This window comes from Drosophila teissieri, chromosome 2R (assembly GCF_016746235.2).
Source record: "Drosophila teissieri strain GT53w chromosome 2R, Prin_Dtei_1.1, whole genome shotgun sequence".
Classification (NCBI taxonomy): domain Eukaryota; kingdom Metazoa; phylum Arthropoda; class Insecta; order Diptera; family Drosophilidae; genus Drosophila; species Drosophila teissieri.
This window is the reverse complement of record NC_053030.1, coordinates 22,048,912-22,061,747: the sequence shown is the minus strand read 5'-3', so window position 1 is coordinate 22,061,747 and position 12,836 is coordinate 22,048,912. Positions and strand designations below refer to the sequence as shown.

General features: G+C 47.7%; 5 protein-coding genes across 7 annotated transcripts; 2 read left to right on the top strand and 3 right to left on the bottom strand.

Moving 5' to 3' along the window:
- Positions 1-115: 115 nt before the first annotated feature.
- Positions 116-3,896, bottom strand: LOC122614562 (integrin alpha-PS5-like). The gene is made up of 7 exons (XM_043789128.1): positions 3,727-3,896; positions 2,722-3,631; positions 2,554-2,656; positions 1,734-2,448; positions 1,313-1,675; positions 504-1,248; positions 116-434 (listed from the first exon to the last, which is right to left on the bottom strand). Exons 1-7 carry the CDS (start codon positions 3,894-3,896, stop codon positions 294-296), a joined length of 3,147 nt encoding a protein of 1,048 aa, XP_043645063.1. The 3' UTR covers positions 116-293.
- A 525-nt stretch (positions 3,897-4,421) lies between these two features.
- LOC122613879 (exosome complex component RRP4) lies at positions 4,422-5,700 on the top strand. Its single transcript, XM_043788296.1, has 2 exons — positions 4,422-5,040; positions 5,099-5,700. The coding sequence occupies exons 1-2, from the start codon at positions 4,594-4,596 to the stop codon at positions 5,546-5,548; spliced, it is 897 nt and encodes a 298-aa protein (XP_043644231.1). The 5' UTR covers positions 4,422-4,593; the 3' UTR covers positions 5,549-5,700.
- Positions 5,701-6,125: 425 nt separating this feature from the next.
- Positions 6,126-11,941, top strand: LOC122615111 (zinc finger protein 836). Its single transcript, XM_043790006.1, is given in 4 exon segments — positions 6,126-6,400; positions 9,865-10,947; positions 11,004-11,706; positions 11,709-11,941. Coding segments are annotated over 4 exon segments (2,037 nt in total). The 5' UTR covers positions 6,126-6,238; the 3' UTR covers positions 11,798-11,941.
- LOC122615113 (caspase-1) lies at positions 7,124-9,508 on the bottom strand. 3 transcript variants are annotated; one of them, XM_043790009.1, is made up of 4 exons: positions 8,969-9,508; positions 7,813-8,384; positions 7,458-7,745; positions 7,124-7,399 (listed from the first exon to the last, which is right to left on the bottom strand). In XM_043790009.1, the coding sequence occupies exons 1-3, from the start codon at positions 9,118-9,120 to the stop codon at positions 7,489-7,491; spliced, it is 981 nt and encodes a 326-aa protein (XP_043645944.1). In that variant the 5' UTR covers positions 9,121-9,508; the 3' UTR covers positions 7,124-7,399; positions 7,458-7,488. The 3 variants fall into 3 exon arrangements, with proteins under 3 accessions (XP_043645944.1, XP_043645943.1, XP_043645945.1); XM_043790008.1 differs by having other exon boundaries at positions 7,124-7,745; positions 8,969-9,506; XM_043790010.1 differs by having other exon boundaries at positions 7,124-7,745; positions 7,813-8,381; positions 8,969-9,505.
- A 113-nt stretch (positions 11,942-12,054) lies between the features above and the next one.
- On the bottom strand, positions 12,055-12,738 carry LOC122615116 (cytochrome c oxidase subunit 6A, mitochondrial). Its single transcript, XM_043790012.1, has 2 exons — positions 12,578-12,738; positions 12,055-12,436 (listed from the first exon to the last, which is right to left on the bottom strand). Exons 1-2 carry the CDS (start codon positions 12,672-12,674, stop codon positions 12,204-12,206), a joined length of 330 nt encoding a protein of 109 aa, XP_043645947.1. The 5' UTR covers positions 12,675-12,738; the 3' UTR covers positions 12,055-12,203.
- Positions 12,739-12,836: the final 98 nt, after the last annotated feature.

The following is a 12,836-nucleotide window of genomic DNA, read 5'->3' as shown; positions in this document are numbered from 1 at the left end:
AAAGTAATAACTTATCATTTAAAAATGTGACAAAATTTTCCCAAACTATTCATTCATCCATTCAGTTGGAGCTTATCACACAACCTAGTAAAAATAAATGTAAATTAATTATTACATTATTATTATTATTATTATTATTATTAATAAATATTCGTCGTTTTATGCGATTATTTACCCTTTTTGCAGCAATATAAAATATTTTATCAACTTTTATAACTCCCATGAACAATTAAAAATATTTACTAAGACATTTATCTTCAAAATGGGCAAAGAAGGTAGTTGAAAATAGCTTGTTAATTATCTGAGTAAGATTGTCTTTCCAGGCAGTTTTCTTCCTGGCTGTCTTCCCGATCTTCCTCAGACTCCTCCCTTGTGGGGCTTTCCTCCTTCAGTCTCTGAAGCTCCTCTTTCTTGGCGCGCTTAAAGAATCCGAGCTGCGGATTGTGATACCACAGTATATAAGAGAATTAGAGGACAAACTATACAATATACAGTGTACCCACCTTGTAGAGAACATAGGTTAGCGAAGCGAGCAGCAGGAGTCCAGCGATCAGGGCCAAAATGATGTACCAGATGGGCAGTGGTGTCTCTGAATACTTGAGAATCACGTTTGGCTTGATATTCCGCTTGATCGCGATTAAGCTCGATTTGGGATCGCGCTTCGTGGATAACTTCAGGTCGGTGAAGATGACAAAGTACTCGAAGGGATCGGTGACTGCACTCAGGTCCACATTGAAGCTTATATTCAGGTTGATGGGCTGGTCGGGCTTCAATTGCAGCTGCATTTCCGCCCGGACGCAGATCGTCAAGTTGCTGCTCTGGCAGTTGAGCACAAGAGTGCGACTCACGGAAGGATCCTCTTGGGTCAGGAGGTCCTTACTCTCCACATCCGGTGTGATGGCATACTGATCCTGCTTTAGTTCCCTGCGCTTTCGATTCTCAGAAGATTCGATCTCTTCACTGTGACTGGCGTCCTTCAAGGGGTACTCCATAGCCAGGGTGTTATCCTGGTCGTAAAGCTTGATGGGCAAAAGACGGGCACCATGGGTGGCCTGCATCTGTAGACTGCTCAAATTAAATATGGGCTTGATCACTGCGGATTCGGCTGTTCTATAAGCTATGGGTATGTAGACGAACAGGGAGAGCTCATCTAAGATGCTGGGCCCATGACTTTTGATCTCGTAGCTGTTGCTAACTTCTGCGGAGTAAGGATATTCCCTGAGGACAAGTTGGCCATCTGCGGGACCTCTGAAATACCAAAAGGATTAAGTCGTATCTGCACAATATCTTATGGTTTGCCATTCGATCCTACCCACTAGCGTCGATCTCGGCGTATTCCTTTAGGCTAATCAAAGTGCTCAACCTGTTATCCTTCGGATTCTTGTCGATTCCCGCAGAGGATACTGCTGCCTCGATGGTAAGAGAGTGTCCACGGAGCTGGGTCACGTCGAAAGTGATGGTTAGGGACTCGCTGTCGCCTTTGGTCATCGCTCGTTGCCCGTTCAGGTCGCACAATATGACCTCCTCCCGGACCCTGCAGTTCCCAGGAACCTTGGAGAAGGGCAGCCGGGCGGAGCTGGTCACGTTTAATTGGGCCACGTAGGCGGGCTCTCCGCTGTTGGTGATCTCGTACGTCAGACTGAGGGATTCATTGGTGCCCAAGGTGAAACTAGAACTGGGAAGCATGTCTGATAAGATGGAGTACAGTACTAATGATCGAGAGATGAGCTTACTCCACATCCTTAGTGCTCAGATGCAAATCAGATACACACACATCGCCGGCACATCCCGTGTTGAAGTAGATCTTCTCCGTGGTGTACGTGGGATCCATGGGATCGACAACGGCGCAGGTTTCGCAAAACGCTTGTTGCGAAACGGGAATCTTCTTCGCCAGTTCGTAGTGCATCTGGAGATCGATGGGCGAGAGTATGGCACCGGTATAGCGTACCTGAACCTGAAATTCCCAGCACCTCTCGTTTAATTCTGCCTCCGGATGGATGGTCACCTCACTGGTGTTCATGGGGGCGAATTTCACCCGCTTCAGGACTTCATCTATGACAATCCGGATAGTTAGCTGCTGATGCTGCACCTGCATTGACTGGGAAGTGGTGTTCAGCCGGTAGCAGGCGGTGACCGTAACCACGTCCCGCTCCGGCTTGATCTCTTGCGTTTCCGACTTTAGAGTGGCATGAATTTTGGCGACCGGATACGTGCGGTATAGATACACTGCCTCGGCTCCGGGGGCTCCAATCGCCAGGTCATTGAATCCGTTCCCATCTATGTCCGATCCGCGGGAGAGTCCGTGTCCGAACATGTGGGCTCCGTATGGGCAAGGCTCCCTCAAGGGAGCATCCAGTCGCTGACTCGGCTGGTCCGGCAATCCGTGCTGGCTGCCCAGGAAAATGAACACCGCTCCGTTTCCCTCAAAGGGCGCTGCCACGGCCAAGTCTATAGAGCGCGTATTTGAAATCTTTAGTTTGAATTCAAAAGCTAGTTCCCCACCATTTCCCGTTCACGATTTCTTATCCCCCGCATACTTGGGGGATTACTCACCGTTGTATCCGTCGTGGTTAATATCGCCCAGCCTTGAAAGGGAAGTTCCGAAGCGAGCATTACTGCCCAATGACAAGCGAATAATCGTTTTCTTAAAGTAAAACTGAAGTGAGGAATGAAGAGATTTAGAATGAATAATGCCAACTATGAAGCTATCGGATTACTTACCAATCCCTCGTTGATGAACACATATATGGCACCCACGTCATGGTAATCCCCGAGAGCATTAAGGGGCGCCGAAACGACCAGATCCGTTAGCCCATCCCCATTGAAATCATCGGCCACAACTGAGTATCCAAAGTACTCGCCCAACTGCTCTCCTTGGAGCACATAATCCTGAAATATACGTTCTTCCTGCACGTCGAGAATATGTGCCTCTCCGAACTTCACATTGGAATGAGGCGCGGTGGCCACGTATAAAAGTTTTTTCCGGTTGTATTTGCTAAAGTATCCGGAGCTCACGGCGTAGCCGAAGTAAAATAAGCTCTTTTGATGCAAATAATCCAGTTTCAACTTTTTGGATTCATAGCTTTGCGGCATAACCACATCTCCTTTTTGGCGTATTCTAGTCGATATCTTTTTCCGCTTGTGCAATACCAACGATCCGTTCCAAGAGCCGACGCCCACGGCCCCGCTCAGCATCTCAGAGTTATCGTCCGTCACATGGGCACTGAACCCCAGTTCTGGCATTTCGGTACTGGACACGTTATACCAATCAAGTGAACTGATGGAATTCACCTCGCTCAGAGGAGGAGTATCTGCCACCGTATCCCGAACCCAGTAGCAAGCTCCCAACATATGGCCTTGGGTAACATTCGGATATACGAAAAACCGGGGTGCACATACGAGTAATTTATCCGTATCCTTGGTGCCTCCATCCATTGAACCGCCCAACCACTGGAAGTCCTTGCCGTGCGAGTAATGAGGGGAATAATAGGGCCTCATATTTCCCGTGACATCCAGGACGTACGGCCGGCAGGATCCATTTGCCAGGGAGCATCTGAATACAGCTCCAGTTTCATTGATGGTGCTTTGCGAACCCAAGGTGGACTGTGCCCGAGGAGCTCCCACGAAGATGCTGAATAGACAACGAAGTTTTGTTAGGAGGAACATTTGTCACATTGGAAACTTCATGGAATTTCAATCGCCAGTTTCACTAAGATTACATCTCACCTCGTTGGCCGGATGACAAGCGAATATCCAAAATAGGAGCTCCGCGTTTGGCTCAATTGGGTTTTTAGATGCTTTGGTGCATTTATCACTAGATTCGGAAATGGTGAAAAGTTGAATGCTTCGCTCTGGTATTTCATAGCCAGAAAAATGAGGATCAGGAGCCGATACATTTTATCCTTAAAATGTCCAGTCTATTTTATATTATATATAACTATAACTTCAGCTTGGAATGTGCCTTCGAGCTCTAAGGCAACCCAACTGATCAACATGAGAAGACGAATTGAAATGAAGCCCAAAGCAACATGAAATTACGAATTCAAATGAAGGAAGCAGTTCAGATAGTGAGCACCCAAAAGAGTAATAACTTATCATAAAAAATGTGAGTAATTTCAAAATTTGAAACTATTCATTCATCCATTCAGTATGGAGCTTATCATATTACAGATCTAAAAATGTCATGTGCCTATATACACAACCTAGTAAAAATAAATGTAAGTTAATGTATTAAATTAATAAATTATTAAACTAAAATTAATGATTTATGATATAAAACGCCCTATTATTTCAAAGTACCAAATTCTTTGTAAGCTTTTTACTTGCTTTTATACTTTGCAGTGTTTAACCAAGTTAAAATATACGTCATTCTTTCTGGATATCTTCGATATTTGGAATTTTAATAAAATAGTTTTTCAAATTCCAATTCGCCGCAACCGATAGACACTGTATTTGCGGCGAAGAACTTGAACCGTGACCGGCACCGAATCCGGAATCAGAACTGGTTCCGCGAGGCGCGTGTTTCGCCAGCTGTTGCTCTTTTTGCCTCGCTCAAAATTAAGTTTTTGTTTACCTCGCTTTGACCAAACTGAGATGTCCACCAACGCGGCGATAGAACTGGCCCTGGACCGCGTGGACTGGCGGGACCTGGCCGCCCAGACGGACCACCAGCCGAGGGTGTATACGCCCGGAGAGGTCCTGATGCCGGAGGCGGGATTCATGCGAGGCCACGGCACCTTCGTGGAGGACGAGAACATTAAGGCTTCGGTGGCCGGGGTGATCCAGAAGGTCAACAAGCTGATCTCGGTGCGTCCGCTGAAGAGTCGCTATGTAGGCGAGATCGGGGACGTGGTGGTGGCCCGCGTCAGCGAGGTGCAGCAGAAGCGCTGGCGAGTGGACACCAATTCGCGGCTGGACTCCATCCTCCTGCTCTCTTCGGTGAATTTGCCTGGCGGAGAACTCAGGCGGAGATCCGCGGAGGATGAGCAGATGATGCGGCGATACTTAGACGAGGGAGATCTCATCTCTGCCGAGGTCCAGGTGGGTACTTTCTATCTGGCTGGTACTGGATTATTCATACAAACCTTTTGTTTCCCAGAACATTTTCGAAGAGGGCACCCTATCCCTGTACACGCGCAGCTTAAAGTATGGAAAGCTTTCGCAGGGCATCCTGGTCAAGGTCTTCCCTGCTCTCGTCAAGCGGCGCAAGATGCACTTCCACAACCTGCCCTGCGGCGCCTCCGTGATTCTGGGCAACAATGGCTATATCTGGATATCGCCGACCAAGGGCCAGGAGCAGGAGGGCGGCGAGGGAGGATTCGCCCAGAACTTGAACGAGCATGTTCCGCGCGCGGAGCGGGAAGTGATCGCCCGGCTGAGAAACTCCATCCTGGCGCTGGCCAAGTGCAAGCTGATGATCTACGACACCAGCATCCAGTACGCTTACGAGGAGTCCTTGAGGTACGAGGCCCACGAGCTGCTGCAACAGAATGCCATCTACGACATCGGGCAACAGACGCAGGCTCGACTGAGGGACGCCGACGAGTAGCTCGGGAACTATATTTTATATTCAAGTAGCTTAAATAGAGGTTAATGTTTTTTCTACTGCGGAAATGTTCGTTATTCAGTGGGTTCGAAAACGACGGATTTTAAACTGCATCCGTGGGCGAAAAGTTTAAATACACTGAAAACCCATCAATACTATCCCAAATTTTCTTTCTTTTAAACTTTAAATGAAATTATAAATAGGAAATTGGTTAGAAAAATATATATTTTGTAGTTAAAAGTTTTAAGTTGAAACCACTTTTAGTTGAGAAGCAGCTAAATTATCGATATTTTATCAAGACACGCACCGAGTGGCAGCGCAAAATGGAGATCCGGCAACGCCTTGGAGGTTCGTGCAGAAGAAAAGTGATTTCGCTTTGATGGTGATTTCATTGACAAGCAAACTGGGCAGTGCAGTTGATTTTTTGTCATCTCATATTAGTAAGAAGCTTTATTTGGGATAAATATTTGACTGCGTAAAAAAAAAATAAACCAAATATTCCCTAATATAGGCAAACAATATTCACGACTTGAATATTTTTGCGCAGAAACATCGATATATCGACATTTTTTAGTGCACATCTCTAGGAGACGCCAAGCGATTGTTTTCCTCGCTTTTCCAATCTGTGCGCACTTTGCAAGTGAATTTCCGCGTTTTTACCGCCGCCCGGATCGAGTTACTCCAATTGTCGCCATGGCCGAAAAACTGGTGGCGCGCGAGGCGCTGCTGACCGAGAAGAGGGTCTGCCGCTTCTGCCTAACGGAGCAGAAGCTGGCCTCGATTTTCGAGGAAAATCCCCGGGTGAAAACAACCGCCAATCTGCCGCTGCAGATCATGGCCATTACGGCGATCGAGGTAAGCGGCTTTATCCAACGCGCCCAGCTGGGTTCTGGCTTGCACTAACCACCGCCACGCATAACTTAGCTAAGAAACCGAATCGCGGGTTTCCGCATCGACTGCGAGGCGTCTTGGCTAAGTTTCCCTGCCCTCTCCACTGTCCCGTCTCCCGTTTTCCCAGCCGAACGTCCTTGAAAAGTGGGACCAGAACATAGCCCGATTGGTTGGCTAATCATTGGGGTTTCCCTGTTTTGGTTGGGTCAAGAAAAATGGAAATTCCCTAGAATTGGGGCAACTGTACTGCGCCGCACGCACACTTCTGCAGCAACAGCTGATCGCCCTGACAGCTGTCATTTGTCATTGGCGCCAAATTTGAATCGAATTTCCACAATGATTGTCTCAAAATATAATTAATTCAAAATGTAGCTTTCTGGAACAACAGCAAACAGCAAAAGTTCTTATGAAAAAAGTGATTTGGTTAATCACAAGAAAATTCTTTCACACAAACTCTCTCCTTTATTTAGTTGAAGTGACTAAGCGAGTGTTTTTCTGACTAATTAAATTGGCATCTAAACAATGAAGTCGTACACTTAAATATGGTCTTCATGGAGCTGTTCCAATTGAACTGTTCATTGCTATTCCTCAAATCAACGTACGCAATCAATTTATATTTACCTGTGACTACAAGAAGCTTACAGCTCTATCTTCAAAACGGAGTTTTGGTGAAATACATTACAATGATTTATTTTATTTTTAATTCAGTTTTATTCGTACGCATATCAAATATAAATGTTTGCGTGTACATATAAGTATGTATAAATCTTCATTGTGTAATCTTATCTCAAATTTGTGGGTTTGCTATTGGCAAGTGTAGCTTATGCATAGGGAAGTCATCTACTTAAGTGGGTAACGAATTTCGTCAATGATAAGGCCTGATTTGGGCGTAGGAAAGGGGAATGAATGAAAGGTAGTCGGCTGCTTTATATCCTTCGGGATAATCGCACGCGTCAGCTAAAACTAGACTTGAAGTGAATTGGAATCCAACGTGAATGATTGCGGGAGATGGTTGTACAACCTGTGTTAAAACTTCGAAAGGAGATCGCTTTTTAGCCAGCCTTATTGCCGTTCGGTTTCTCGCTGAAGCGCAGTATGCGCGTCAGCATTGAGGTGAGACACGGTATCTGCTTCTGGCGATCCATCATCGGAGTGGCGGGCACGTTCGACTCAAAGTCTAGGGCTACGCGCTGGTTTACGAATGTGAGCAGGGTGAGCATGTCGTACTTCTTGCCATTGGCATTTAGCTCGCGGATCAGTGACTGCATGTACCAGGAGCCGTTGTTGATGTTGCGCCAGGAGAAGTAGCCTAACAGTGCAGAGCGAGATGTCTAGTGAAGTTTACGGAAATATATTTATAAGCGCATAGTACTTACCCGGGATGGTTGAGTAGGAGAATAGGAAGTCAGCGTGTATGGGTATCTTGTAGCTCGTCGAGGACTCCCCATCCGTCTCGGTAACGCCCTTCTCCAAGGTAATCCCTCCGTCCAAACGATCGCCCTGGCAGGCTTGGATGAAGAACAGCTTCGGCTTGCCCGCCAACGAGGGGCAGAAGGTGGCAGTGAAGTAGTGCCAGATGTTGTCCAGCTTGTACTGCGTATCCTTGGCGTACAGGTAGCCGTGCTCCCCGTGGGAGAGGATGGCCACCGCAAGGCAGTCGTTGTCCGTGTGATCCTGCTCGGCGGCCTTCTCCACGTGCTTCAGGATGTCCCTCAACTTGCAGTCCTTGTGCACGGTCACCGCAAATCCCAGGTTTTCAAAGGCCTTCTTCAACTCCTGGGAATCTACATTCGTTCCGGTGCGACTCTTCAGCGAGGGTATGTCGAAGTATTCGTGGTTGAAGATCAGTGCCAGTCCGCGGTGCTTGTGATTCATGTTGTATTCGCTGGCATACCGATCCACGGGCATTCGGGCCACAAACTTGTTGGCCGGCAGGGGGGAGGCGCTGCTAGAAAGTGCATCAAATTATTAATAGCCATTTGATTTCCCGGCCGAAAGCCACGTGATAAGATAAGATAAGGTTTAGATCGCAATTATCCATGTTTAGGAGTGCAAATACGTACAAATATATTTAGTTGTAGAAGCACTGCTGTGTATGATTCCCTCACTAAATACAACAATGTATTTCTAATCACAAGAAAATACTTTCACACATCTAACTTCAATTTGATTAGATAAAACGTTTGTCCAAATTTGTCATATTCAATTGTATTTCAATAGTCGATAGGATTTTGCAAATTGCTGATAAAGAGGCGAAACTGATGATTATATGGATATAGCTTGATTACGCATTTGGTTCACATATTTTTTTGATTTGGACTTTTTTGACTTTACCCGTTTTAAAACATTATGAAGATTTGTTTAAGGTCCCAAGATTATAAAATAGATCATAATTTAAACAAGAGCAAGGCTGATTTTGGAAACTAGGATATTACAGTTCTTCCAGCAATTTGAGAACAAAACAAACAAACAAACGCATAAAGAGTGCAAAGAAGAGAGAGGAGAGAGAGAGAGAGCGGCACATGGACTTACCTCGCTGCAGTTGCACCACCAACAACAACCGCTTCCGGCGTACACCCCTTGGCATCGGTATTATCAGCCATTATAATGCTGCCCCGATTTGCTGCTCCGTTCGAGCTGAGAATTCCAACTCCGTAGTTTCTGGTTACGCACTCGTCGGTCATTTTCTGTCCCTCTTCTTGTTTTGATTGTTTGCGTTTCTCCTTGTGTTTCCTCTTGCCTTTTGTTCGCTCCCTCCTGCTCCTCCCTCGCCCTTGCTCCCGCCGCGCTTGTCTTCCTCTTTCTCTGCTCAAGTTGTTGCGCCCTTTTTGGGCTGATTCTTGTTTTATTCTGGTGCTGCTTCTGCCGAACTTCTATTTCTATCGCTCTGAGTTGGCCAAACTTTCCGCAGCGCAGCTGTTTTCTGCTTCTATGCCAGCTTTTTTGTCGGCGTACAATCGACCGAATGTCCTTTTATGGCTCAGAATCGGACGTGTTTAATCAATCAATTAACGGAGGTTAAGCGTGCTCGCAGCCGCGAAAACAAACTGCGAATGCATGTAGTGGTGTGTATGCACTTGCCGCCAAGCGGCGATGGCCGGCCGTCGATAGAACGGCCGACTAAACATCGATTGGGCGAAATCGATTAATTGAATAAAGGTATTCTGGTCCCTGGCGCTCCTGCTTAATTTAAAATTTTACATAATGTACATTTTAGGCATAGAGAAATCCCATTGATTTTCAATTAAAGATAACATGAACATGGGGATGTCCCCGAATAGTAAATTACCTTTGGCAATTTGGCTTAAAAAGGGATATCCCCGAATAGAACATTATTTTCGGCAATTTGGCTTACAAAGGGACATTCCCGAATACTTATTTTTAATGTAGCTTACCCACACGTTTATCCTATCTTACATCTAAAACAGGTCTACGCCGGCGACGGAATGCCAGAGCACATCTGTCTGGAGTGCCGCCTTCTCTTCGAGCACTGCTACCGCTTCAAGCAGATGTGCAAGCGGGCGGAGACCCTCCTGCGGCAATATCCCCTCACCGGTAACTGGCCCTCGCCGCTGGAGAAGCCCCGTGCGCCCATGACGACGGTGGCGCCCAAGAAGTTGCCGATCTTGCCAACAATGGCAGACTCAAACGAAACGCCCAAAAAGCTGCTAAACACAATGGCCAAGTCCAATCAGTTGCTCGTCGAGAACGTCCAGGTGTTGGAGACCACAATGATACCCCACAAGTTGGGATCAGGTTCCTCTCCAATACCACGTCGTTCCCATGCCTATGAGCTGAAGGTGGAGAACAACCAGGAGCTCTCCATGGACGATGTGCAGAGCATGCTGGAGGACATGGCTAGTGAACTAGAGAAGGAATTTACCGAAGTCCCTCCGAAGGCGTCACCTGCCAAGCCAAAGGTGCTGAACAAGTCTTCGATTAGGATCTTGAACAAGGGACCCGCTGCTCCGGTGGAACCGCGCTTGGCCACTCCCAAAGTCAAGCGAGATGACAGTGGTAATGTGGCCATTGTGACCGAGGTTCTCGACTCGGAACTCCCATTGGATGATCAGGACGATCCGACAAAGAACGCCGAGAAGGTTGCCACCGACGTGTTCCCGTGTCCCGATTGCGAACGCTCCTTTCCGCTGCAGCAGCTGCTCGAGATCCATCGGCTCAATCACACTCGCTCGCGCAGCTTCCAGTGCCCTCAGTGCGAGAAGAGCTTCTTCTCCAAGTACGACCTGGCCAAGCACAATTTCGTGCACACCGGCGAGCGGCCTTTTAAGTGCGCCATTTGCTCGAAAGCCTTCACCCGGAAGGCATTGCTGCACCGCCATGAGCGCACCCACACGGACGTACCCAAGTTCATCTGCGTGTACTGCGAGAAGCCCTTCCTTTCGCGACAGGAGATGGAGAAGCACGCCGAGCGGCATCAGAAGAAGCGTCCATTCCAATGCGGCGTCTGTACCAAGTCATTTGCCTTCAAGCAGGGATTGGAGCGTCATGAGGTAGGTTGATAAGCATATTTGGAAAGGCCCTAGCTAATGATCATGCTCACTTTCAGGTTGTCCACTCCACCAATCTGCCCTTCCCCTGTCAGCACTGCGAGCGAAGCTTTTCCACCGCCTCCAAGCTGGCACGCCACCTGGTTGCCCACGCCGGGAAGAGAGCTTACCCCTGCAAGTACTGCCACAAGTCCTACATGCTGTCCCACCATCTCTCGCGTCACCTGCGCATGCATACGCAGACATCGGACGCCTCGTTCGTGTGCAGCGAGTGCAAGGTCTCGTACAGCAATTACAACGACCTGCTGGAGCACTCGCTTATCCATGCCACCGCCAGTCTGAAATGTCCCATGTGTCGAAAGCAGATCGAGGATGTCGATAGTGTCGAAGGACACATGGAGCAGCATAAGCAAAGCGAGCGACATGCCTGCGAGTTCTGCGACCACATCTTCTTGACACAGAAATGCCTGCAGCGGCACATCGAGGACGATCATGTGGTGGACATGGAGCCATATCAGAACGAGTTCGAAGACGACGGTGAAGGCGATGAAAAGGAGGAACATCTGGACGAATTTGAAGACTTGGACAATGAAAAGCAGGAGGAATTCGTGACGGAATACTTAGAAGACGATACTCTCGATGATGATCACCTGGACGATAGCGACGAGTCCTTCACGCCGCCGCCTCCAAAGCAGCGTAAAACCAATCCTTCCAAGGGAGGATTGGCGCAGCAATCCTTGCGGCAAACTCGTAGTCGGGATGCCACAAAATCTCTTCGAAGTCTGCGAAGAAGGAGGACAAGTCTCCTCCCAAACTGGAACGCTCCCTTAAGAATCGCCGATCCGCAAAATAATAAAAGTGTACTATAATGCATACGGGAAGTCTACCCGTGCTTTATGCCTTTACATTAGAGTTTATGTATTCTATTTTATTGGTATTTATAATTATTCAATCTGACTTGTTTTTCCTTTAACCAAAGGCCTTTTAAATAAACTCCTCACCAAAATTCCGCTGTTGTTCATTGAAATGGTCGTTACCCACCTTGTTTAGCTAACCCAGGATGCAAGATGCATGTCCATGTGTCCCACATATCTGATTCTTTAAGGGATGTCCTCGCTCTTATTTGATCTTTATTGAAGCGCCAACGGGTGTTTGGGTAAATGTGTTTTCTGTGTATTTCCGCCTAAAGTTCAGTTTACATTAACGTTTATCACTACCAAACAACGAATACATCCCCGGGGACCGGAGGCGGTGGCCACCTAGTGCTCGTAGCCGTCGGGCAGGGGGTTCACGTGGGGGTTGTGGAACAGGCTCTTCTGGCCCTCACCCCAGGGGAAGCGCTTCTCGCGGCGGCGCAGGTAATCGTACTTGACGAACTCCTGGCGGGGCTTGTCGTGCTCCTCCTGGTGCTTCAGGTAGGCGTTCAGCATGCACAGTCCCACGGCGGGCACGGCAACGAAGAAGGACAGGCGCTTCCACACCTTGTAGCCACCTAGGGGATGAGATGAGCAGGGGAGGTGTGTTATAAGATGGACTCCTCCGCCAATCGATCTTGCCCAACGGCCAAATTACATAACCTTAACCTTACAAAAGGAGACGAATTTGGCCATTGGGTCCCTGGACGGACACTTACCGGAGTGCTCGCCGGCCACGGCGGCGGTGCCGGACATATTCCGGGCGGCAGTACAGCCGAATTGGCGGCGAATTGCGTGGTTTAGAATAGCGGACATATTTTCAGTCGATTCCTGGCCCGAATGAAAATTTGCTGTTTTGACAAGTAAATAGGGATGGGCTATGTGCAAGAAATGTCGTGACTTGTTCGCTGTTGGACATCGATAGTGCTCGGCAGTGATTTCTAAAGTATGTATTTTTGTGCAGTTAATTGGTTAATA